Here is a 27,921-nt window from a genome sequence, read left to right on the forward strand (position 1 = left end):
GGTGTGCCATGTTCTGCGTTTTTTTTGTATTACTGTTCTTGGTATAGCCATTGGCACCAATAGAAGACTAAAGTGATGTATGAAAAGGTAGAAACATTAGATGCCCATACAGCTTCACTGCTTGGCTCCTAATTAGGCCATAATACTATACTGCTGATTGGCTCAAACACCCTACACACAACTTGCATAACATATTCGACAGAGAATACAAGGGTTGATGCAGTAATCCTGCTGACATGATAAGCTGTTTGATCTATTTTCAGCAACCCCTGCTTTCCACACACCCACAGACATGCTATGTTATAGGATACCACAGAGAATAAGGCATGCATGGTAGATGCACTAGAGCCATAATCTATGAAGTAACTGTTGTGAGCGAGTGCAGTTCTTATGATTGAAGGGGAAAAAAATCACAAAAGAACTCAAGCAATATGAAACTATCGCCGCATTTTAAACAAGCAAAGGGCAGCACATAAGGACCTGCAATCATCAACAGCATGAAGCAGTGGAAAAATGAACAGGCGTGATTTTTCCTTACAGCTGAAGGTTTCTCTTGACAAGAGGTTGTTTTCATTGTCTATTTATATTATGTATTCTTCTGGGAAGCAGCAAGGCTTCTTCATATACGTGAAAGAAAAAGCGCCTCAAATCCAAGCTTCTATTTAAGCAAACATAAATTGTCAAATGATCATGCACCATCATGAAACATCAGAATGAATCAGTCTCACAGCTAAATCACTGCAATTGATTTTACCTCCCCACATTCATCACAAGTATCAATACTCATGCCTGTCCTCTTGTGGTCATGACTTTGGTGTATTTTTCTTTATCTCAGGAAGAGCAGTGAAGCTTTAGCAGAGTGCTAATGAGCCTCTTGTCACCTGAATAACACAGACAGGTGATTAAAGGGAAGTAGGCAGAGGCAGGTGAGGAATACAAATGAGTTATTTCTCCTCAACAACAGTGTACTGCCCTCTTGGTGATGTTGCACGAAAAAGGCTTTACTGCAGAGTACAGTTGCCCTGCAGCACACTTCTTCGCCCTTATTCACAGACAGAAAGGCAGCAGTTCAGTCAGACTGGCTGCATTATCCATCCCTCCTCATTTGCTCACCTCTTTCCAGTGTCTGCACTCTCACACCCAAAGGGGAGTAGGAAAGGTGTGAGCACACTAGCAGAGTTGAGACTGCACCATCAATAGCAAAAAAAAGGGGGGGGGGGGGAGCAAAGAGACAAAATTGAATCGTAAGTCCCAACGAGGCTGAGCTACACAGAAACACCCCCGGAGATGTGGATCACATTTTACCCGCTGGTGCTCGTCAGCATGTTTAATTCGTGACCTGGCAACTTGGTTCTCCTGAGGGTGGAGGAAAGGAAAGGGCTGGTGCTCCACTCACAATACTATCTATTATATAAACATCACCTTCATTCACAATTATCATTCAAGCTGAACAAAACCATTACACCTAATTGAGCAGTGAAGTGGGTAAGCGGGTTATCCATCACTTGCTCAATCCTATATTCACATTCAGAATAAAATCTATATTTGATGGGGCGCTCTTTGTAATTTAGTACAAGAGCACTGAGATGAAATTGCAGTCGGTCTCCGCTTCAGTGTGTCTCAATTTTCTGGGTGTTTAGCAGTTCATCTCCACAGAACTAAACCCTTACAAATGATCTTAAAAGGCTCAGTAAATCACAGTCCAATCAAGTGGCTCATTACCCCTCTGTTCTGTGCTCTAACTTAACAACATGTGAAATATTAAGGCCGTATCCATCGGTCTCACCGCAGCTTGTCCCTCACCTACTGTCTGTGCTGTACATAAAAATAACCCGGCACAGGGTTGAGATGTTTGAGATCAGAGCTGTAGTGATGGCGAGTCATGTTCATGCCCATAACATAAATTTCTCCTTTGCCACTATTTGTCACATATGAAATGTGATTTTCATCTAGTTATTTAAAGCCATCATTGAGAATTATAGCTTGTGGTTATTCATGAAGCTTTAGGTGATTAATGCTGCACTAGAATTGCGGCTACGACAGGATGTGGGAGGACACTGTGTCTTCTGTTGCATAATTTAAAGGTGTGATAAACTCTATATTTACGAGTCGAGTCACACATCAGAAGCAATGAACCACAAGCAGGAAAATCAGTCCTGCAATAAGTTTTTATTTTGTAAAGTGGAGGGATGTTATACTATACTTTAGCAGGTCATTCACTGCCGTGGTGCAGAATGCCAGTAGGTACTCGAGAGGAGGAGGAGGAGGCTGGAAAAAAAAGAGAAAAGAAATGAAAATGCTCACAGGGTGAGTAACCATCATATGATCAGTTGTTGCTATGGCAACTGATCCCAGCAGCCAGCCCTTGGAAAGTGAGTCACATGAGTGAATTGAAGGAGACAGGAAGCATACTGTGCATACATGTTGCCAGTTAGATGCGGTATACTTGTGAGTGAGAGAGGGAGGAGAGGGAAGTGTGTGTTTTGTGTGAGTCTTGTGATGGAAGCAGAGATTATCCTGAGGTTAGCACGTACAGAAGGGTTAGACTGTCCTCCACATTTATTCCTTTTAAGGTTTCTAATCATAGGGTGGACTATGGTGCAAAGTAGTAGCTGAGAATAAACACCTGAACTGTGAAGACCCAACATATATCTGGCTCTATGGGCATATTTTGGGTTTGTGATAGTTAATAAACTGTGACTGTATCCTTGTTTAACTCACAACTCCCAGGCACAGGCAGACGATGTTACCAAAAGCATCTACCATGTTGTCATCCGTGTTGTGTCATCATCCAGCAAACTACTGGAATGAAAACTACAAGGTTGTGCAGCAGACCTGTCTACTGTATATGTGGTGGTGGGGGGCGAGCCACCCAGTGAGGCAGGAGAGCCACACGCAGAATAAATTACTAGTGTCAGAGAGAAAAATGACTCTGCCATCGTTTCACACCTATTTTAATTGTGGGTACACATCGACACGCCTGTTAGGTAAGGACCAAAGACAACTGAGCAGTGAACTGTGAACTTTAAAGAGTGTGGGGAAAAATCTGGCCCAATGCATTAATAATAATAATAATAATAATAATAATAATAATAATAATAATAATAAGAAGAAGAAGAAGAAGAAGAAGAAGAAGAAGAAGAAGACGAATGCAATTTGCACATTAGCATATTCAGTCAGTTCCTTTGATCCATCTGATTAAAGGCTACCTGTGTGACGCCCCTATTATCTTAACATCCTGGGACCACTGCAGATGTTCGGATCAACTGCTGACGTGCGCACGAGCGGATGAGTCAAACCTGCGTCAGACACCGTCGTGACTTACCATAGTAATTTCTCCATCCTATTGGGGGGTGATTTATTCCACAACACAGCCATAACCACGTGGAAACCAGAAGCGTGAGCGGGTGTGTTTTTCAGATCTAGAGAACATTACATAGAGAGACAAACGGTTGCAATAAATTGTTACCTGCTCAAGTTAATGTGATTATAGGAGCCCAAACTTGTGGCAGGCGCCGAGCTCCTGCGTCAGACTTTACGCACCATGCGCCCTATGTGACTGGAAGCTGTGATTTTGCACCTCTTTACGCGCAGAGATGGTGCATACGGAGACCGTGCCTGAATGAAGCTAGTTTATCGTACGTTGGATGTATGTTATCACAGTGAGTCGTTCTAACCGATTCTACACACAGCAAAAGGTAAGAAACGCAGTCCGGTAACAATTTTTGTGTTATTTATTAATGCATTCGTGGTGTCGCTCTGAGACGAGTAAATTGTTTTGTATTGTCGCGATGCACTTGCACAGTTGCAAAAACATCCTACTTGAAGTCATTTAACAGAGAAGAGCGACAGCTTTCAACACATCACCTGACAAATGGTGGCTTCGCCGCGCCATTCACGGTGTGCGTCGTTTATTAATCCCTTGCTTGACGCTGTCGCGCCATGTGTGTCCAAATTTGACTCAAATATAACAAATTCTGCGGGGAGGCGGATCATCTGCTGACTTACATCGGTGCCTTTTGCAATTCCGCATTTTTATTATAAGGTGGTTGGTTTGACCTTGACAAGGTATCAGAGGTTATACACACGTATAGAGTTACTTCTCGTGCTTATGACCACGGGCCTGTGTAAAACATGCCTGAAGGATGCTTGAACATGGCCACACAGGTGATGTTCTGATCCCACCTTCTGCCTCTTTGTTGTTCAGGAGCGAATCAGTTTCGTGGTCCCTGCATGGCATCGTGCCATCTAACCAAATGCAACAGTGACACCATCTTCTATCCAGAAATGAGTCAAATCTAAGATCTGCAAGTGAGACAGTTTGTGATTGCTGCCTGATTGACAGTGCAACAGATCCCACAACAAACTGTCACCTTCAGTATTCCCACTCTCTCCTTCCCACTGTTCTGTCACATTAGCTCTGTGTTATTTGCAGCCGTCCTTCAGGGCATATTATGTCTGTCCATTTGAGATGGTGAGAGGAGAGGCAGGCGACCACTGATGCTGCAGGGATGGGATTTCAATTTTGCAGGAAGAGCCATTGCTTAGCAACCACACTAGATAAAAGTGGAGCATATCTTTGTAGAGAACCTGCGCTGTTACATCATCAACACAAAACTGTCTGAGGAGAGTTGGGAATACAGTTCCAGGAAGAAGAAGCAGGAACAAGCATCTGCCTCTGAGGAGGCAGCCATACACACGAGCCACAGGGGTCTATTGCCATCACTCCTTTGGAAAGTAAACGCTTTAAAGTCTGCAGCACATTATCCTTTGCATGAATGTTCTGTTTTCTGTGCAAGCACAATCATTTTTCAAAGTATTCTGAAAGAAACAAAAACACTTCTTGTCACTTTGTTTCCCTCAGATGGTGATTGACAACTGAGTCATAATCTGTAACAGTGTCTTGCACTGTATGTGAAGTCCTGCTGTCTCTGTAATGCACCATCTGTGTCAGCACATACTGTGAAACCCAGAAAATTGCTGTGTACTGCTACAACAACATCGAAAACTTTCACCACACGCTATTAGTAGGTCACAGTGGCAATCCTATCTGCCATTTGTGTCTAACAGACCACCATCATCCCAACCCATAAGTAGAAATTAGGCCAGTTTGTTACTAACTATACCAATATTTCCATTCGTTTGGAAAATAGGGCAAAAACATCATGTGGACATTCTTGCAGGGCTCAGGGTTGCAAGTGCCAAAACTGCAGCTGAGTCAAAAAATAATTTTGTTTTGCAAACATGCACACTGTTGTTTCACACCTCATTCAGAGAGTGTGTGATGATGAGTCAGTATTGTGCAGTTGTAGACCGCTGTGGGAAAGGTCACCGCTGTTCTGGGATCTGTTTCGAGCACTCAGCTTCCGAGCTGCTGCGTGTCGTGACTGCAGTTGAAGAATTTGATGTGCGTGCTACTGGTTCAGACTTTGGATGGGCTTAAGAGTCTGGCTGGCTGGCAACTATTCTTTGAGAAGTCGCTGTGAGTACAGGACCGGCTCTGATTTCAGTCGAGTGCATCTGTTTTTTAAGATTAGAAGTTTTGTCTTCAGATCAAACACCTCTGGCTTCTATTCTCTGTTCTTGAACTGCCAGAGTGAAAAGTCAGATCAAACTCCTCCCACACAGCGAAACAACAGCAAAAGAGGGGGTAGGAGACAGGGCAGGTTGAGGGGGTCTGCCTTCAAGGTCTGTTTTCATTCATCCACTACTCCTTTAGCAGCTCTTTTGACATTTACAGCAAAGAGTAACTTTCTCACAGTGTTTTCACGTGATTTTCACACCAGTCTTTGAAGGTCAAGCATGTCAGTTTGAGCTTTCATGCTTGCAACCACAAATTTACATTTTAATTTAAAAAGAATTAGGTTGCTGGTGTTTACTGGGTTTCCCACTGTGTTTTATTGCAGGAGTAGATCACCGACACAAAGACCACCCCTCGTCATGTGCAGTGCAGCTATTTCACTCAACACATTTGGTATAGTTTAAGGCAGATCTTCACTTATTTTACTCCCTTTTTTTAATTTTCATGATTTTTAGTCATTTTTCCGATTGAATATCTGACTAAACTGCGGTCAATTTAGGAACGGAGGTGAAGGTAAACAAATTTTTGTGGGCAAGACCAGACTAACACCGGTACCATCCCACTAATACTCAGATTCTTGAATCATCGGTGACTTATTATAACATACATACAAGCTGGTTTTTTTTGTTTGTTTTTTACTTTAGCCGCAGTTAATTACAAATGCAGCTGAGTTGCTTGAGCTGAGTTTTTCATTGTCAAAAAAGCTCGGGACATAATTACAGTAAAACAAGTGCTTGCCCTGTTACACCGTGTCTTTGTGGGGCTAACTGTGGAAAGATGACCCCACTAGATTTCAGACTAGTTCTGCTGCAAGCAAAGGTGTTGCAGGAATATGCAACAGTGGGCAAGTATTCCTGCTCTTGTTTGGTGGATGTGTCTGAAGTGTTAATGATCCTGTGCTGTGTTTCTATACTGCTTCTGCTTCCATAGAAAACCAAAACATGAAGTAAACAGGATGTTTAGTGCATAAATGTCCATCGTTGCATATGAGAGTGTAATGCTAAATTTGAGTTTTGTTATTAAATTACTTAATATTTATAATAATATGACAGCTGGGATAGGCTAGGACCCTTGTATGAATGGATGGATAGGCTAATATTAGCGCAATTCCAAGAGACTCACATCTTCTGGACAAAAAGTAACGGGCCACTGAAAAATTAACACAAGAAGTTATTACTGTGCTCGATCAGCATCAAAAATGTTAAAATAACATGTAGACAAGATTTTGAAGTTGTGCAATAAGAAGAAAAGTATACAGACACTAATAACTGATGAAATCTGCTCAGAGGCCTTCGTTTTACTGCTTTTTCTTGAAACCAGTAGTCACACAGACAGGCTTTATGCTGCTGGTCATCCTATTCACATGACCCAACTTTAGTAAAATGGGCCCTGCTGTGAAATGGATTGTGTTTCAATCTTTGTACCTCATTCACCACAATGAATTGGATTACTGAAATGCCTCATGGCTCTGAAGTGCTGCTGTTTTTAGAAACGTTTTGAGTTCTGGAAACTAGTTGAAGCAACATGCTCTATATCATGTTCCATTAGTGTGGCTCCTGAATTGGGCTTGTGATGCTTTATAGGCCTGAAACTAGCTATTTTTTAACAGTAATTTTTCTTCTTTATATTCTTGAATTAATTGCATTTTTTAAAGAAAACCCTGGTGCCACTTTTAGCTTGATTCTGGCTGCAGTTCTGTACTGTATGATTTTCCTTCTGTAAAATCTTCATTGTGCAAAATTCACAAAAAACATTGCTTTAAAAAAAAAGAAGAAATAATGATGGATGAACAATTACCAGAAGGAGTTTTGTACATAAAATATCATTATATCAATCATAATGAAAGGTTAGATTAAAACTTTGGGGGGTTTTTTTTCTCTTTGCAGACCTACTAAACCACAAAGTTCATCCCCTGGAAACTTGCCAGCCTCCATCCATTCTCTCTCCTGGCTCTCATCTTCTTGCTTCTGTCAACGCCCCGGTCTCGCAGCCATGCCAAAGAATACCAAGGTGACTCAGCGGGAGCACAGCAATGAGCCGGTCACTGAGTCAGTGGCTGACCTGCTGTCTCTGGAGCACCCCATGGACTATAAGAGCAGTCAGATGAGTATGGGTCTAAGTCCTGGCTCTACTGCGCCAGTAAAGGCCCTGCTGCCTTCTCCTGACCCAGATGCAGAGGATGGCCGACCAGCATGGAACAACAAGTTGGAGTACATCCTGGCCCAGGTGGGCTTCTCTGTGGGTCTGGGGAACGTCTGGAGGTTTCCCTACTTGTGCCAGAAAAATGGTGGAGGTAAGTGGATGAATACATGAATTTGTAACTACAGGGTGGGCCATTTATATGGATACACCGTAATAACATGGGAATGGTTGGTGATATTAAAGTCCTGTTTGTGGCACATTAGTATATGTGAGGGGGCAAACTCCTCAAGATGGGTGGTGACCATGGTGGCCATTTAGAAGTCGGCCATCTTGGATACAACTTTTGTTTTTTCAATAGGAAGAGGGCCATGTGACACATCAAACTTATTGGTAATGTCACAAGAAAAACAATGGTGTGCTTGGTTTCAATGTAACTTTATTCTTTCATGAGTTATTTACAAGTTTCTGACCACTTATAAAATGTGTTCAATGTGCTGCCCATTGTGTTGGATTGTCAATGCAACCCTCTTCTCCCATTCTTCACACACTGATAGCAACACCGCAGGAGAAATGCCAGCACAGGCATCCAGTATCCGTAGTTTCAGGTGCTGCACATCTCATATCTTCACACCATAGACAATTGCTTTCAGATGACCCCAAAGATAAAAGCCTAGGGGGGTCAGATCGGGAGACCTTGGGGACCATTCAACTGGCCCACGACGACCAATCCACTTTCCAGGAAACTGTTGAGCTAGGAATGCTCGGACCTGGCACCCATAATGTGGTGGTGCACCATCTTGTTGGAAAAACTGAGGGAACGTGCCAGCTTCAGTGCATAAAGAGGGAAACACATCATCATGTAGCAATTTCAAATATCCAGTGGCCTTGAGGTTTCCATTGATGAAGAATGGACCCACTATCGTTGTACCCCATATACCACACCATGGGGTATATGCCGGACACCGGTGGCGCCAGTGTCCGGCAGCCTCGCCTCTGTCAGTGCGCCCCAGGGTGGCTGTGGCTACAATGTAGCTTGCCATCACCAGTGTGTGAATGTGTGTGTGAATGGGTGGATGACTGGATATGTAAAGCGCTTTGGGGTCCTTAGGGACTAGTAAAAGCGCTATATAAATACAGGCCATTTACCATTTTTACCATTTACACCAAACCATCACTTTTGTTGTTCCAACAGTCTTGGAGGGATCCATCCAATGTGGGTTAGTGTCAGACCAATAGCGGTGGTTTTGTTTGTTAACTTCACCATTCACATAAAAGTTTGCCTCATCACTGAACAAAATCTTCTGCGTGAACTGAGGGTCCTGTTCCAATTCTTGTATTCTGCAAATTCTGTGCGCCGATCTGGGTCATCCTCGTTGAGATGCTGCAGGAGCTGGAGTTTGTAAGGGTGCTGTTTGTGAGTAGCTAATATCCGCCGAAGGGATGTTCGACTAATGCCACTCTCCAGTGACATGCGGCGAGTGCTACACTGTGGGCTCTTGCTGAATGAAGCTAGGACAGCCACTGATGTTTCTTCATTAGTGACAGTTTTCATGCGTCCACATTTTGGCAAATCCAACACTGAACCAGTTTCACGAAACTTAGCAAGCAGTTTGCTGACTGTAGCATGGGAGATGGGTGGTCTCGTAGGGTGTCTTGCATTGAAATCTGCTGCAATGACCCGGTTACTGCGTTCACCAGATATCAACACGATTTCGATCCGCTCCTCACGTGTTAACCTCTTCGACATGTCAATGGCTGTGAACAAAGAGAAACTTGTAAATAACTCATGAAAGAATAAAGTTACGTTGAAACCAAGCACACCATTGTTTTTCTTGTGACATTACCAATAAGTTTGATGTGTCACATGGCCCTCTTCCTATTGAAAAAACAAAAGTTGTATCCAAGATGGCCGACTTCTAAATGGCCACCATGGTCACCACCCATCTTGAGGAGTTTGCCCCCTCACATATACTAATGTGCCACAAACAGGACTTTAATATCACCAACCATTCCCATTTTATTACGGTGTATCCATATAAATGGCCCACCCTGTAGTTTGCTGTCTCATAGAACTGGAATAAGTGGCCAGATGGGAGCAGTTAACAGCACTCACTGTTTTTATATTTTGTCCTTTCCTTAAGCATGGTATTTGTTTCCTCTCCACAGTCCTGCCTGGAAACTATTTGCTCAAATATGAGTTGAGTAACAATGTTCACATTTAGTGATTGCCATAAAAGTTAATTTCCATCACATCACAGTCAGAAAAATGTGAGTGATTTCAGCTAATTTAAGTCCCACCTAGTTAGGTAAGTTTATTTATTCAAGAAGTCTCATTAAGGTTAAGCTCTCTATTACAAGAGAGCTAAGAATAAATTACATGTACACAAGATCACAGTAATAAATCCCGTCACTCAAAACAGTCTCCACATTCAGATGCACGAACACAACAATCAAAACTCTCGTAAATATTGTTGAAGCTTTGAAGTCCCTATAGATATGTCTCTATCTTTCGGGTGTGTTGTAGCTTAATCCTGCGTACTCAGCACTAGAAAAAAGTGTGGGTAGGTGGATGAATATGTGTGCATGAATTTGGTTTGGCTGTCTGAGAAGCAGAAAAACCTGAACATTTTTTGTGACCAAAGTTGGAGTAAATAATATTTGCTGGGTTTGGGTTTCGCTTCCTATAAACAGGCCACCCATGGTGAACATGTATCCTTCAGGGTGCTGAGTAATGTTAACAGGAGGTGCCAAGCCAAGGCAGTTAAAGTGATTTTTTTTATTAGTTCTGTAAAATATTTCATTAAATAAGTGGCCAGATGGGAGTAGTTAACTTAACAGCACTCACTGATTTTCTTTAACCTTTAAGCATTTGTTTGCTCTCCTCACTCCTGTCCGTAACCCTGTGTGTGCCTGGAAACTATTTGCTCAAATATGCTCACTTTTGATGATTGACATAAATAATAATTCTACATTATTTGCTGTCATAAATCCCTCATTTCCATCACATCACAGAACGAAATATGTGAGTAATTTCAACTAATTTATCTCCTGTTTTTTCACTTAATTGGTTGCGTTTGTTCATTCAATAAATATCATTGAGTCTAAGATAAAGAGCGCTGAGAAAAATTACACAAGATCGCAACAATAAAATTCATCCACATAACCACAATAATTAAAACTGTTATAAATGTTATTAATGCTTTAATGTGTCTCTGAGTAGCGAGTGTCTCTAACTTCAAGGTTTGCTGCAGCTCAGGCTAATAAGGTACAAGAAATAGTACAAGTACAAGAATTCAGTCCAGAGCAGAAGGTGTCAGAGTCATTTGCTGTGGTTGCCTTGTTTTGGTATAACTGCCTAGTTAGAAATTACCATTGCTGAGCAAGATATTCAGCATAAAGTGATGTAGGTCAAGCCACAGCTCTTCAGCAGATTTTAAGATTTTAATGCTGAGTGACAACTTAGCACATGGATATATATATCTATATATATATCTATATATATATCTATATATATATCTATATATATATCTATATATATATATATATATATATATATATATATATATCTATATATATATCTATATATATATATATATATATATAACACCCAGCACGCCCCTGCGGGCGGTTTATCCTTCAAGCTCGGGTCCTCTACCAGAGGCCTGGGAGCTTGAGGGTCCTGCGCAGTATCTTAGCTGTTCCCAGGACTGCGCTCTTCTGGACAGAGATCTCCGATGTTATTCCCGGGATCTGCTGGAGCCACTCGCCTAGCTTGGGAGTCACCGCGCCTAGTGATATATATATATATATATATATATATATATATATATATATATATATATATATATATATATATATATATATATATATATATATATATATATAATCATTATTGAATTCAATTGAATTCACTGTTATTTCTATAGCAGTGATTCACAACAGGGTTAAGACCCTAAAAAGCCAAAATGTAAAAGAAAACTAGTGGTTGGATGTGGTGGTGGTGCATATGCACACAGAGAGTGAAAAGGTGAAGAAGACATGCTCAGTGCATCCTGGGCAGCCTAAGCCTATCACAGCATAACTAGGGGAAGGTTCAGGGTCACCTGATACAGTCAAAACTATAAACTTTATCAAAAAGGAAAGTAAGCTTAAAAGTAGAGAGGGTGTCTGTCTCTTGAATCCAAACTGGGAGATGAGGGGCCTGAAAGTCAAATGCTCTGTTTCCCATTCTTCTTTTAGAAACTCGAGGAAAAACCTACAGTGTAAAAACAAGGTGCTCTATTAGGATAATTATGGTATTGTGAGGTCTTTAACATATGATGATTCCTGATTATTCAAAAGTTTGTATGTGAGGAGATGGATTTTAAAAGACTGTCTGGATTGGGAGAAATACACTCACTCTCTCTGGTCCCAGTTACTACTCTCGCTGCAGTGTTCTGGATCAACAGAAGACTTTTCAGAGAGCTTTTAGAGCAAGAATTGTAATAGTCCAGCCTAAAAAGTATTGACTAAATGAAGGATAGACGTTTATTGGTCAGGACGTGCTTGTAATGTCGAGCTGAGCTGGACAGTAAAAATATTGATGCACAGAGTAAATAGTGTGCCTAATATTGAGCTTTGAGGGACACCATGTAAGTCATCTGGGGAAGTGATTAAAAACAATTAGCAGCAAGAGTTTGAACACACAGACGAATGTGATTTTAATGAGCCGTTTGCTGTGACGATTGAAGCACAGTGTTGCTTTTCATCTCGTGAACAGCAGCAGTTGTAACAGTTATTGTGTAAAGCTTTGCTGCTCTGACTGATGCATCTTATTATCTTATTATAGGTTAGCTTCCAGGACTTGGGACAGACAAGACAGCAGCAGTGTTTGCTGTTGCATCTGACACACACACAGACGACATTAACCCAGTTCCTCTGCTGTAGTCAGAGGGACAGTCTCTTCAGTGTTTCTCAGATTTAGCCAATCCGTGCTGTCAGCAGCTACAAGACGAGGTCGTCTCCTCACCGAGACGAGGGAGCTCCGAGAGGTCTGGCATAATGTTGCGAGATCCTCCACTTTAGGCTTTGTTTGCTTTTGTAGCAGATTTCTCAGCCTTGTCTCTCAGGTAGCGTGATTTACTGGTATTATGATGAGATGAGATGGTGGCGATGACTGAAATGGAGGAAGTCGAAGAGTAAATATTAATTTCCTTGGCTTTCAGGCATCGTGAGTGCTTTGTGTGGGAGGTGTGTGTAGAGAGGGTATTTGAAACGTGTGATAACAAAGCGAAATCTGAGTGTGCGTGCATTTGCTCATATTAATCAGAGTGTGTGCATATTTGTGCACATTAATAAGTGTCCCCGCTGACGCTTGACTTGGTGGGAGGTGCTGCATTGTCTTGTCTGGGCTTGTTCCCATGATAATGACAAGCTGTCTCTAATTCTTTTCCTTTATCAAGTTTTCCATCACTTTCTTAATATTTTGAGTCAAGCCTTTCATGACAAACACACATTTTAGGCTTACGCATTTCACCTAGAACTAAATAATATTCATAATTAATTTGTGTTGTTGAGCTCATGCCTCATGGTGAAACCTACTATTCGCAATATGCTTGAGTTTGTCTTTACAGAAAAAAATAATAAAACAACTCAAGTTTTAAATAATCTTTTGAATGTAGTCATACTTGGATTCATTTCAACACAATTTAACTGTTTTCTCTTATAATCAAATGCAGGATAAACTCATGTCATCACCGCAGTGTTCAGCAAATATCACTCAGTTCTTTAAATTTGCAAATAGGGACTACCATTTGCCAACACACTTAAATATATACGAGACACAGGAAAATACATTTGTAACAAATTTAAAAAAGGTTCAGTAAAGCATAAGTTTTACTGCTAGAGTATTAAAACTTATGCTTTAGTGTACCTTGGCACTGATTCTCAGAGTCTCTGAACTCTACAGGAGGCGTGAAACACTTCCGAAAGACATTTCCTCCTTTGGCGTTGTGATGATGTGGAGCAAAGTGCTGGCTGGCAAGTCGGTTTAAAGTCTCCCACAGGTGGTCAGACAAAACCAGCACGAATGAATGTTAAGTGTTTAACTGTGTGGAAGCATTTACATTCATTGTGTTTGTGGATGTTTATATTTAGCTTTTACTTCAAACAGTTTCTCTTTTTAAATTAAGAAAGAAATCGATACCATATTATCTGCACCAAGAACCTGCTCATGAAGATCCATATCCCTAAATATGGGGTTTCTAGTGTGTTCTTCATATATAGTGGTTTGATATCTTGTCAAAAGCATATAAATAGTGTGGACTATCACTGTTTTGGCTCAGGTGAAATGTATGTAAGGAAAAACAAAAACTAAAGCAGTCATCTCGGCTGTTTTTTTTTTTTTTATCTCGCCACATTTTCCTTGTTCCGTGTGTCTGCTGCCCGACGTAGACATCAAAAAGAGCTCAGCACATTAGCCACTTCTCCACACCACTGTGTAACACGACACTGTGTAACACGACACTGTGTTCTTGTCTTTGTTCTCTTTGTCTGCTGCTACCTCTAATAGCCACTTCCGATGTTATCAGAAATTTTATTTGAGTCAAACGTCACCGGCGTTTGTTTTTAGTCTGAAAACAGGCTGCTCTCTCTAGCTTTCCATCGCTGACCCATCCTCTACGGCATTGAATGGTTTTGTCACCATGGTGCCCCTTCATTTCTTGACGTAAGCATGACTGGACGTGACTTGTTTTCTGTGAGTGCCTGCTGCTCTCCCCGCATCGCTCCCCCTTTGTGAAAATGGAAATGGAGATATCAGACAGAATGAATGGAAGTTAAAAATGAGGAGTGAGAGGAAGAAAAAGAAATTGTGAGGGGCATTGAAGACGAAAAGAATAGATTCCAAAAATAGGATCCAAGAAAAGAAGAGAGAAAAATTTAACAACATCCCCTCTGCTGCTTTGAGCTTTTGTCCTTCGCTGTGCATAGATTTAAAAAAGCACACAAAAGAATCTGTGATGTTGCAGCCAATTATCCTCCCCCTGCTCTTTCTCTGTCTCTCTCAGGTGCATACCTGGTGCCATACTTGATTCTTCTCATCCTCATTGGCATCCCACTGTTCTTCCTTGAGCTGGCGGTGGGTCAGAGGATCAGGCGTGGCAGCATTGGTGTGTGGAACTACGTCTACCCAAGGCTGGGCGGCATCGGGGTTTCCAGCCTGATGGTAAGTGGGTTATGTCGCTTAACATGACCTCCGATTCACACTCAGTTTACATGTGATAAGTAATGACTTCACTGATGCCTGTCACTTTTAACTTGCAACCATGTTAGTGGCTCTGTGAGGACATATTGACGTCAACAACACCTCCCTAGAAATGTTACTGCATGTAGGGTTGACGCAGGGCACAAATATTGTGATTGGTGTGTTGGCAATTCCTTCTGTGCATTTACCCTTTCACTGGAGTTTTTGAATTTATCAGTGAGAGACTAACAACCAAAGCCTCATTACAAAGATTAATAATCATAGTAGCAAAATAAAGACTCACAAATGTCAGCACATTCCTGGAGAAAGGTTGCTGAAACAGAATGGATGTGTGCAAAAACATTCCAGCGTTTTATTTGTTTCATGTCTGGCACTGCAAATAAAACATGACCACAGACTAATTAACATATAATGCACAGGGGCAATGACGTCGGCCACTGAAATCGGTTACGCTGTAGGCTTTACAAAGATACCCCGCAGAAGTCAAAATCGGGACTTAGTGGTGACCCATCCAGTAATTATGTGGACATTTCAGGTCAAACCACAAATGTCTCTGTCACGGTGGCAATAAAAGAAAAATCAGAGGGGCCATTCTGGTGAGTTCATGAATGCCTGTATGAAATTTCATGAATTATTCATTTTTATTAAATTCACAAGGTCATGATTTTCTCAGTTTTTCTGCCATGAAAGATTTACTCTTGTATCCAGCATGAAGTCCACTCTATTAAAATAAATAAATATAAATAGATAATACTTGTGCTTCTCTCTCTAAATTAACCCAGTTAAATAAACATTTCGCTGCCTAACCACTGGACCAATGCAAATTTATTTATGAGCGACTAAGATTTGACGTTTTACTGTTAGTGGAAAATTTGGTGACATATTTTTTCCACCTCGTAGTGAATCACCGGACTGTAAAACAATAAATAACAGATGATATTCCAATCTAATGGTCATTTTATGATATCTGAGTTGATCTTTTTTTTAAATTATTATTAATTTTACTCAATTATACATCCATAAAAAACAATGATTAATAAAGGCAGTGAGCCTTATTTATGGCTGCTTTATTTAAATGCAATTGAGTATTGTGCTGCTTTTGCATCGTGATTGAAACAGCCTGTGAAGACATACAAATGCGTTTAAGACCAAGATCCACTTTACACAACTGTGTTAAAGAATGATTTTCATCACTTTAAATGCTCATTGTTCTCTAAGACTACAGACATGCTGTGCCGGACTCCCTCTGCCTGCTCATATTACTTCCTTTTGTTGCATTAAAGAGAGCAACATGCAAAGATCAGCGCCGATCGCTGTCACAAACTATTCCCAGCAGCAGCAGCAGAAGTAGTGACCCATCAGTGCTACCAGCTTAAAATATAGCCAGTCAGCAAATGAGTCTGTCGGCCTTTCTGTTTGACTCTCTTCCTGATAGTGATTTCATCCATCCAGTGCAAAGGCGGAGATGGAAAGACCTGGCCCGGGGCAATGAGGCGTGTGGCAGCTCGGATATGGCAGAGGGAGATCAGGAGCTATAAATACCTCCTCATAGAGGACCCGAGCTTTAGCTGCTGAGAGCAAACAGCTCAATAATTGATATGCACTCTAATTTAAGCTGTGTGCTTTGCATCTATGCCATGACTCAAGAAAAAGAGTCATGGCATAAACAATCTGGATTTGTGTGATTTGTTTTTCACAATGTTAAGTGTTGCTGTTTTCCTCTTATTTTTCTTCAGGTTTGCGGTTTTGTGGGCCTCTATTATAACGTGATTATTGGCTGGAGTATCTTCTACTTCTTCCAGTCTTTTCAGTATCCACTGCCTTGGGCTGAATGCCCCATCCACAGAAATGGAACTCAAGCCGGTGAGTGAACAGTACAGTCCACTAAATCACTAAACAGCTGCAAACGGTTGAACATAAACGCAGAGCAGAAAACACATGTCCACATGAATGCTATTTTGTTTTATGCCCCATGACACCGAGTACAGAAAAATAAATAAATACTACAGTTTCCAACGAGGTAATTTCATATTCAGTAATTATGGCAGGAGATGCAGACGCGGCACTTAGCAGGATGCCTTTGCATTGAAGCAGCTTTCTGCTGTGGCTCTGTGGTCAAGCAGGAGTGTTTCGGCAGACATCTAGCAAATAAGTGTTTGCGCTGTCTCTATTGCTGGGCCGGCCCTGCGCTTCATGCTACATGGCAGCTCTGTTGCGGCACTTGTCAGACCGCATGACCCGTCTGAGGGTCAGTAGCTCTAATGGCTGGCAGCTGGTAGTCTTTGGGGCACACGCAGGTTCTGGCAGAAGAAAAGGCATCAACTTTCATTAGCATGAGAGGGCAGGATCCTGACTCTGCTCATGGTTGTAAAATCAGTGGGCATGTAGTGATGTTAACTATTTCCAAAGGTGGAAAGCATTGTAATTAAGCAGGTTTACATAATTAAATGCGATTTAACTTATTTCTACTTTATTTTCCATTTTACTGCAACAGAGTATCAACATAGCTATATTTGTATGTTTTTTTAAAATATTCTGTAAAAAAGGAAAATTATAAACATATAGTGATGATTTTCACTGTCAAATAATCTCCTGATTATTATTTTCTAAATGACCCATTTTGTTCTCAAAGTGTGAAGAAAGAAGTTTTAATAGGATTTCATAGTTTTGAACAGCTGGAACCTGTAAATGTTTTCTGTTCTTTAAGCAGTTGCTAATTAATTTATGCCAGCTGACTAATCATTACCTTACAGGGTTTTTTTTCACTTCTGTTCCTAATTAACAGGCCATTTTAAAGCACTTTTTGCATGTACTTGAGAACGTGAGATGTGTGTGTGTGTGTGTGTGGGGGGGGGGGGGGGGGGGGGGGTTTGGGGGTGGGGGTGGGGGGATGAAACAAAGGTCAGCTGGCCAGGAATCAAACTGCAGACACCACAGTTATGTGGCGTGTGCACATAAACCATTAGGCTATCGGCATCTTCAATCTATTTTTTTTGAGTTGTTTTCATTCATTAAAAGAGTTTTACAATGAAATAAAACCAAAAACTTGAAATATTTGGCTGTAAATTATGAAGAAATCACTTATTTTGTAAAATTCATGCAAAAGCCAACTGCATTTTCTCCTCAAGGAAGTAAGGAATTACATTCAAAGTAATTATAAAAATCATGAAAATACTTCTTATGTAAATGCATTATTTATAGATTAAGACTAACAATAATTTTCATACTGTGCTATTTTTTGTAGCTGCTGCTACTAAATTTCCATTTCTGGCCTTTTACAAATGATTTTATTTAAGATAAAACATCTGTCAGGTTTTCTATTTTAAAAGTACACTGGATGCATTTAATTATCGGTGTGCTTTTCCCTCCCCGTCTTCCCGTTTGTTGCTGTTACAGTTGTGGAGCCAGAATGTGAGAAGAGCTCAGCCACCACTTACTTCTGGTACCGCCAGGCTCTTAACATCACCAGTAGCATCGACGACACTGGAGGTCTGAATTGGAAAATGACCCTGTCCCTGCTGGTGGCCTGGATCATGGTCTGCCTGGCTGTCATTAAGGGCATCCAGTCCTCTGGAAAGGTACAGGGTTCCACTGAGTTAACAAAACAAGGCTTAAACCTGCTAACTATTGAAATTAGGATTCTGAATTCATTCATACACAACACAGACCCAGAATAAAAACCAAAAATAATTTGAAAAAAACAACAACTTGAAATTTCTATTTTTATTCAGTGATTCATCCTCGTCAGAGAATGTTTGGGGTTGTTTTTTAGGCGAAGGTACGATGCTAAGCCTCTTGTCGGCACTTGTCTATTTTGGGATCTCATCCACATTATGGAAGAAAGGAACATGCAACATTAATAAACTTAAACTGAACCAAACAGAAAGTGTTTCAGGATGCAGATGGAAAATTCTTAGTTTGGCAACAACTGCAACAACATCCTGTAATCTTGATCCAGCGAATGAGTCATACGCAACAGCAGCATCCAGCCCAGCGTCTCAGTAGGAAAAAGCACAACAAAGAGCCGATCGCCAAGTTCTGACACACTATTTTAAACCCTAAACTTGATGATCTAATTATCATAGCCAGTTCTGTAGCGATTCCCTGAAATGCTGCAGGGAGAAATATTTTACTTCACGAATTCATCTTCATGTTTCAGTCCACAGATTCAGTGCCAAGCAAACACAAAACACTGTGTGTGTGTGTGTGTGTGTGTGTGTGTGTGTGTGTGTGTGTGTGTGTGTGTGTGTGTGTGTGTGTGTGTGTGTGTGCGTGCGTGTGTGTGTCTTTGCACATCTTCCTCTATGTGTAAGACCTCTTAATGCATATCCATGGAAACACAGTGTTAATATACTTGACTTTCTCTCTTAGGTGATGTACTTCAGCTCTCTTTTCCCGTATGTGGTGCTGTTCTGTTTTCTGGTGCGAGGTTTGATGCTGAAGGGAGCAGTGGATGGCATTGCTCACATGTTCACCCCTAAGGTGAGGGACAGTCAGAGTTCATTTGACCACAGAAAAAAAGGGAACATTTTCAGAATGTTTTTATGTTGGACTACAGACTAAAATCTGAAGCTTTCTCCTCTCACGCTGCTGACAAGTGACACTCTAAGTGACATTTGGTCCACCAGGCTGTTCAGCCATGTGTGGCTGATGGTTTTAGCATCACGTACTCAGATCCTCTCACAGGAAAATGTCACGAATGCCCATCACTTGTTCTGTGTTGGGTTGATGGCTCCCTCTAGTGGTGAAGGTTTATGACAGCAAAGTGCTTTGTAGTACAGGCAGTTTGGTGTTGATAAAATTATTCAAAAATAGCCAGAATAGGTAGTGGAAATGGAAAAGTGAAAAGTAAGATCAGCATCCTTACTTATTGTGGAAGAAAATGCATTTACATTATTATGTCCTTTGTATGATCACGTAATGTGCATTAATTTGGGGACTGATTAGCTCCAAAATGAATATTATAGTAGAGCTCAGATGAAGTTTAAGTTTTCCACTTACAGTGAACAGGACTAAATGGTAAATCAACTGGTTCTTATATGGCACTTTTCTACTAAAGCACTCAAAGAGCTGTATGCAGCATTCACCCATTCATACACGTACATTCACTGCTTTCTATCTGACATTCACACACGTTCATACTCCAATCAACAAATAAGTATCATTCCCAAGGACGCTTATTCGTTCACTGGAGGACATGCAGCAGGGATCAAACCACTAACCTTCAATTAGTAGATGACCTGCTTCTGATTTATAGCCGCCTCATACATAAGCACATCCACTTTTCTCAGATACGTACAACTGATTTAAGAAAACTCTCTGTAGAGGTTTCATATTTCCCTTAGTGTTCAAGTACAGTGTGGCTGCTGTGTTAACTTTTTTGAGTGGCCAATTTAGACCTAAATCCACATAACATGGTCAAAAATCTGGGATAAAAAATTCCAAGCAGACTTCATATTCGTCATTACAGGGTAACCACATGCACCGGGAAAAGATAGTGTAGTCAGTTCATGTATTTAGCTTATGGTGCTGGATATGTTAATTTAAATCATCCAATGAAAACACGTGATATGTTAAATATATGAAATAATAATATTCTGGAGATTTTTAGAATAAATATGAAACATTATCTAAACTTTACAATCTTTTCCTCTTTTTGTCTCTCCAGCTGGAGAAGATGTTGGAACCACAGGTGTGGAGAGAAGCAGCTACGCAGGTCTTCTTTGCGCTCGGACTGGGCTTTGGCGGCGTCATCGCTTTCTCCAGTTACAACAAGCGAGACAATAACTGCCACTTTGATGCAGCACTGGTTTCCATCATCAACTTTCTTACCTCCATCCTGGCCACTTTGGTAGTGTTCGCTGTGCTGGGGTTCAAGGCCAATGTCATGAACGAGAAGTGTGTCGTCGAGTAAGTGCGTCGCACTGAAGCAAATGCAACCTCAGCAATCTCAGATAGAAAACTAACATGTTTTTCTTCTATACATCTCCAACCCATGTGCAGGAATGCAGAGAAGATCCTGGGCTACTTAAACACAGGTGTGCTGAGCAGAGAGCTCATCCCTCCTCACATCAACTTCTCCCACCTGTCTTCCCAGGACTACGCAGAAATGTACGCAGTTATAAAGACAGTGAAGGAGGAAAACTTTGCCCAGCTGGGCCTGGATCCCTGTATCCTGGAGGATGAACTGAACAAGGTCAGGGGGAATAAATCTTCGAGGCAGAGATGATCATCTGATTATATATCTGAATGAAATACACGAAGGATAGTTTCGAGATTAGAGAAAGGTGGCTGCAGGTAAAGGTAAATTATTATTAAGGAGACCAAATGATCCTTTTATGTTGTTAGCCAGAGACAAATTTGGGTTAGCGTTACCATTGAGAGTAAATGTACTTTATTATGTTATTATATAATGAGTATAAAGTAGCTGGGTTGTTATGAGCTGCTTAATAACCTTCAGGTTGTGATTTTATTTCATGATCAGTGACTGTTGTAATTAACTCTCTTTTTGGTGCCAAACCCATTTTACAAGCACTTTTAAAGTGACCATAACTCCGTTGCCATTTGTGCTAGAGACAAAATGCAGCAATATTCAATGTATCATCGTAGCTCAAAGCATTCACAAGGTACTGCTGTCTTCAAATGGTTCCCTAAATATGAGAATTGTTTTGTAATTTTACAGCCAAAAATGACAAAATGAGTCCAGGTAGTCTGTATGATACTTGGGTGATAAAGCGTACAGAATACAGCAGATTATTTAGTTTTGTTGGATCATTGTGGGTTTTCAGGTCTCTACGGGCATTTATTTGGTGTAAGTGGATACAAATTATTATTGCTATGCAGTTAGTTTAGGCTATGAGTTGCACTCTGGAGAGTACCCTGATGCCACTACATGGTTACCTGTGAATCACTGGATTTGAGCATGTTTAGCCTGATCCCCTGAGCTCAAACCAGTATGTTACCTTGCCTCCCCAGCTCCATCGGTTTAATTTAAACCCTCAAATTCATCTTGCTACTCCTTACTTTACAGATGATTTCCGCGCTAGCTTGAAAATGACCTTGTTAGATTGAGTCCAGAGGCTATAACTTTCTCAGAGAGACGATAACTCATCTCTGTGTTATGCTAATATGCTCATAACCTGCCTGGCCACCCCTGTGTAGTCTCTAATGTTGTTAAAGCTTTTCAGTGTGCCTCTTACTAGTTAAGATCACTGAGAGGCCCCTGGAAATATTTTCAAGAGCAATTGGCTTGCATAATTTGATTGTTGGTCTCTGTTATGTTGTAATTTTAAGCTTAATGCACTATCCCGCTCAAAGTGCATCTTTATGAACTCTTTATAAATCGCCTTCATGGCTACACTGCATAAATAATGTTAAGTGGGCGATATCTCTCCATCTTCTAGGCAGTTCAGGGCACCGGTCTGGCGTTCATCGCCTTCACAGAGGCCATGACTCACTTCCCTGCCAGTCCCTTTTGGTCCGTCATGTTCTTTTTCATGCTGATCAACTTGGGCCTGGGAAGCATGATCGGCACCATGACCGGCATCACCACACCCATACTGGATGCCTTCAAGATCCGCAAAGAGATTCTGTGTGGTAGGTGCTGATTCTGCTTATATTCTTCTTCTATCCTTTGATGATTCTAACTCAATATTTCCTCTTGCCTCCCTCAGTGGTTTGTTGTATCATAGCCTTCCTGTTGGGGTTACTGTTCGTGCTGCGTTCAGGGAATTACTTTGTGGCAATGTTTGATGACTACTCTGCTGGTTTGCCCCTCATTGTGGTGGTGATCCTGGAGAACATCTCTGTAGCCTGGATCTATGGAACTAAGAGGTAATTTGCAGATATGCAAAATTAAGACTAGGCCCTCATACTACAGCACAGTCATTCTTTCATTCACAAGAAAACATTCACCAAAAAGCTCAATATTTTCCCCGTTTTACTCAGAGTATATTTGTTGAGACATCTTTTCTACCTTGTTACAGGTTTATGCAGGACCTGGAGGACATGCTTGGGTTCAGGCCATATTCCTTCTACTTCTACATGTGGAAGTTTGTGTCCCCTGCTGTCTTGGTGTTGCTCATCTGTGCCACTGTTATCGAGATGGCCATTAGTCCTGCAGGATACAATGCCTGGGTAGAAGCTGAGGTCAGTAATCAGAAGCACTGAAGTTGCTTGACTGAGAAACATTTGACCAAATCCTCCCTTCTTGCAATTCATCTAATTTTCTCTCCTCACCTCTTCTCACCTCTCCCTTCGTTTCATTTGATTTTGTCGGCCATCCTCATTGAATTCTTTTGGTTTCAGGGCTCGGACCGTTTCCAAAGTTATCCTCCTTGGGCTTTAGCCATGGCCTATGCCCTCATTGTCGTTGCCATGCTGCCTTTACCCATCGTCTTCATCGCCCGCCACTTCAGCCTAATCTCAGATGGCTCCAACAAGCTCTCCGTCTCCTACCGTAAAGGTATGATGAAGGACATCTCCAACCTGGAAGAGCAGGACGAACAGCGTTTCATCCTCAGCAAGAACCCCAGCGAGGCTCCCTCTCCCATGCCTGCCCACCGCGCTTACCTGGGCCCTGGTGGCACCCAAGAGATGACCAACACCAACTACGGCACCAGCACCAAGACGGGCTACCAAAACATCGGCTCGCCCGAGTCTGAGCTATGATCCACTGACGTAAAAAGTCCCGCCATTAAACCCCTGCCCTGCTTACAGAGAGGGAGGCAGTGGGAGTGAAAAAGGGAGAGAAAATTCACTTGCAGCATTCATCACACCTTAACCCCCAGAGCAAAATCCCTCTATTCCCCTCATTCTGCTCCATTACCCTTCACCTATGTTTCTCATCGTCTTGTGCCGCTAATTGCATGTCAGTCTCAGACATGATGAAGAGCTCATGAGAACGTGAGACCAAACAGATATGTCAACCATCTCCATCTGCCAGGAGATGGGGCGGAAAAAGAGCCAAATGAAATATAGAAGAGTCCAAAAGCTCTGGTTGAGGTTAAGGTTTTTTGTAATGCTAACATAATTTACATTGTAGTGAACTGTAATATGTGTTCATCAGCTCGTGCTTCTTTTAGTTCACCTGGAAAGGATTGTTATTTGTGGGGATAGGATGGAAGGAGATGGAAGAAAAGCACTCATCTTGTCCTGATCTGCATCACGGTATGAGAAGATTTCTTATCTAGAAAATGTGTCAATAAAAAAATAGTATCTAACAATTGATTCCAATAGCGTAAACAGTGTTACAAGCACATTATATCTTTAAGTTTATTGTGCCTATCACACATCAGCAATAATAACCAGTCACAATAGTGTCTTCATTCAAATGTGGATCTCCTTCTATCTTGTTTTTCCCCCACTGATGTAGAATACTGTACATATATGTCGTGCAATAGTTTGAGATGTCACCGTAAATTGTGCATATACACTGCAATAGTGCAAGTCAAGGGGCGGCGTTTTGCCTCTTCATGCCATGAACACAGAAGCACAGGCACCTGCTATCGTTAGAGCATCTCTGAGCCTTAACACAGAGCAGCACTTTCCTTTCAAAGGATCCTTCCCCTCAGCAAGCACTTCCCACTGTCTCTGTGCAGCTCCAGACCTAGATGGCAAAGACAAAGCTTTTCCATTTTAATCAATTGTTTTAATCATGCTGTTTTAATTAAAGCCTTAGAAGGGCAGCAGCGGCAATGCACGAGCAAGAACAAGCACGGCGACGTGTGTTTGATCAGAGGGCAGCTTCGTGCTTGTCTGTCTCATTGTCAGAAAAGCGAATGCAGAGGAGGAATTGGAAATGTGAGTTTCGTCTTCGTGTACACGTCCAGATGCGCATGTGTAATTGTGCATGCACAAATGTGTTGTCTGCCACTGAATGAGAGCTGCTGGTGACCCTGCCTGTTTAAAAATAGAGCTGCGTTGCCCAAGGGAAGCCGTGGCAACACACCATAGATACAGATCCTCTTGTGATGTGGAGGAGGAAGAGGAGAGCAGACACCTCGCTCTGTCTGCTCCACCTGCACGGCTGTTTGCTCGGTTAAACAGACGAGACATTTTACGGTTGATGCCCTTCAAGAATATGTTTCTTATGTTATACCTGTACATTGAATAACAGGTTCACTGCCATGCTGTGCTGTGGATTAATCATATGTCATCCCTGAGTGGATGGTATTTTATGTTCCAACTGAATTGTACATTCCTCGAATTGTGACCACTCCATAGAGATATAATTTCACAAGCACCGCAAACTACACCTCTATGTCTTTTTCTGTGATCTGAGGTGTGAAAGTGAAACCTTTTTTTAATTTATTTTATTGTGTAATCTCAAATCATAGCACATTTTTAGAATTATAATGTGGATATGTACTCTGATATAAGTGTTTGCAGTGAGTGGTAATACATGGTTTTCACCACTGGGTGACTCTGCTGGCCAGCAGAGGAGCCAATGACACTGTCCTGTGGCCCCTCCCTGAAACAACACCAGTACTTGAGACTGAACAGATGTAGTGTGAAGCACAGTCAGCCACATTGTTCGGTGCCTGAACAGATTCTGTGTTGTCTGTTTGCCTTAGGCTTTATGGGGTTTTTTTCCCCCCTTGATTATTTTATTATTTTATTATGTAGAGTTTTCACCAATGTTCCATCATATTAATTTGCACTTTAATTAGGGGGAGACCCTGGAGTTGTTTGTTAAGCACACATGTAAAAAAGAAAAGAGCGCAAAGTAAATATAGGGGCCAAATAGTTTAAGATGACAAGGCTCAACAGAAATGCATGACAAGGCAAAAACATCTAGTCCGCTGTATCGTCTAAAAGACATTTATCTTTGAGTGCAAAATGATAGTATTTTAAATCTCATCATCTGGCATCTTGTCAGAAGTACTATGTAAAATTTTGCCCTGTCATCCCTTTGTGGTAGCCAGTAGCAGAGAGCTCTTATTACCCTGCATCCTATTTTGCTAAGCAATCCCTATGATACGATGGCCAGTACCCCCTACAGCATGGCTCTTGCTTTTAGTTGATGACCTACAATGGCTGTGATGCATTGCTTGGGACTGACTGGTATTAAGACAATACAGCTCAAATCTATTGCCCTGTCTCTCAAATGATGCTTCGTCTTTCATTCATAGAAACCTCTGTCCATGATGGAAATGAAAGAGTTTAATGAGTGAAAGTCTGCATTAAAGGAAACATGATATAGGGGATAAAAAAGATACAAGTTACAAAAGAGTAGTATTAACATCTGTAGATGCAACTTAACTTTGCAGCTGACAGGGCCTCCTGTAAAAACTGTGCATGAGAACTACATGTGATGGAAATGGCACTTAAGCTGAGGTAGACACTTAACCTGTATTTTAAAAAAAGCAGTTTTGGTTTGGATAAAGCACATTTTGGGTAAGCACAAAATAATTTTATGTCTAAATAAGCATCAAAATCATTGTGAATGAAAGGGGTGATGAAACTTAAACATCATGTCAGTAATATAGCTGTGATTGCTGCATCCTGCAAGACTCCACTAAAGCATAAAGCTGCACACTGAAATACATCCTCATAAAAAATTAAACTGCACCATAAGTCTACAAAAGCACCTGAAGCTACAAAGTGATATGCACAATACATAGATAACAATGTTGAACTAATGCTAATGCAGTGGGTCATATATGAAGAAAGCACAACAGCAGGCAGGCTTATATTTTTCTCTACAATTAGCAGCGATCGGCGCTACTGGCTGCAGAGTGGCCGTAATATGACAAAGCACAGCTGAGATTCCCTCTAACAATAAAAATCACTGAAACTCTGCAGCAAAGTGGGAAAATGTCTTCTCTGGTCCAAACCTAGCCTGGATACAGGTATCGATTTCTTACCGAAAACAAAGATTCCAACTCCAGGGTCTCTTTTGTCTACGTGTTAACGAGGTTAAGTCAGTTCAGTTACTAAGATGAACTTCCCAATAGCAACGTAAAAGTACATTTATTTAACCGTGCAGATAATCTTTATGTGACCAGCCATAGTTATATTTATAGTATTTAAGACAGTGTATTTACTCTGTACATATCGATGTACATTCTGATAAATTCACACTGATTATCTATAGTAAGAGTGACAGGGTGTATACTTGAGCTGTAAATAATAAATGTATATTTTGAGATATTTTTTGATTTTTTGTACTGTCAGTGGTGTTACTTTGGTGTCTGTTGGTTTCTGGTGTTTGTGTGTGGTCGTTCTCGAAACTTAGCCGAGTGACTGTGCATATGTGTATGTATATATCAGCGTGTGTATGTGAGTGTATGTGAGCGAGTGAGCGTGTTTAAAGTAAAGGTATATGTAGCTTTTTGGTGTTTAAATGTGTGTTTTTCGCCTCTCTCAGTGTTGTGTGCTGCTGACCTAATCCAGTAGATAGAATCCTGATGTTACAGTCAGCTGGGACCACTGATGTAAGCAATCTCTATTCTGTGTTTCTCACTGGAACTGCGGTGGCTTCCAGCACTAAACTGGCAAAACACAAATCAAGATGAAATGTCTGTCTACAAGAAAGAAGACAGAAACTTTCATTTGTTTGTTGAAAAGCATTCAGATCTGTACAAACATGATGGAGGGAACAGGAAATTAAAATAACCACTTTTATTAAACAGACCATGATGTGCGTCTCATTTGTTCTGTTGTTTATGCTGAAATGACTTAACACATTATGTTTATAATCTATAGATTCAATAACGGCAAAAGTTTTGTTCAGAATAAATTAGATTGTAGTGATGGGTGAAGGAAAAAACAATATTATAGACTTGTGAGGCTGCTATCTGTCGAACTGCACATCCTGTGTCATTGATCATCCCCACCACGCATTTAAAAGTTAATATCGCTCATATTTGGCTTTGCTGTATGCATATCGAGGTAGATTTTTTCCCATCCGTGTACAGTTACTGTGGCTTAAATGAGGACGTTAATGCCAAAA

General features: G+C 41.1%; 1 protein-coding gene across 1 annotated transcript; it reads left to right on the forward strand.

The window, feature by feature from the left end:
• Positions 1-3,338: 3,338 nt before the first annotated feature.
• slc6a17 (solute carrier family 6 member 17) lies at positions 3,339-27,602 on the forward strand. The gene is made up of 12 exons (XM_004554270.5): positions 3,339-3,698; positions 7,468-7,874; positions 14,770-14,927; positions 16,703-16,829; positions 18,363-18,544; positions 19,338-19,448; positions 20,635-20,876; positions 20,970-21,162; positions 22,370-22,562; positions 22,640-22,799; positions 22,952-23,114; positions 23,274-27,602. The coding sequence occupies exons 2-12, from the start codon at positions 7,574-7,576 to the stop codon at positions 23,634-23,636; spliced, it is 2,193 nt and encodes a 730-aa protein (XP_004554327.1). The 5' UTR covers positions 3,339-3,698; positions 7,468-7,573; the 3' UTR covers positions 23,637-27,602.
• The last annotated feature ends 319 nt before the right edge of the window (positions 27,603-27,921 follow it).

This window comes from Maylandia zebra, linkage group LG20 (assembly GCF_041146795.1).
Source record: "Maylandia zebra isolate NMK-2024a linkage group LG20, Mzebra_GT3a, whole genome shotgun sequence".
Taxonomy (NCBI): domain Eukaryota; kingdom Metazoa; phylum Chordata; class Actinopteri; order Cichliformes; family Cichlidae; genus Maylandia; species Maylandia zebra.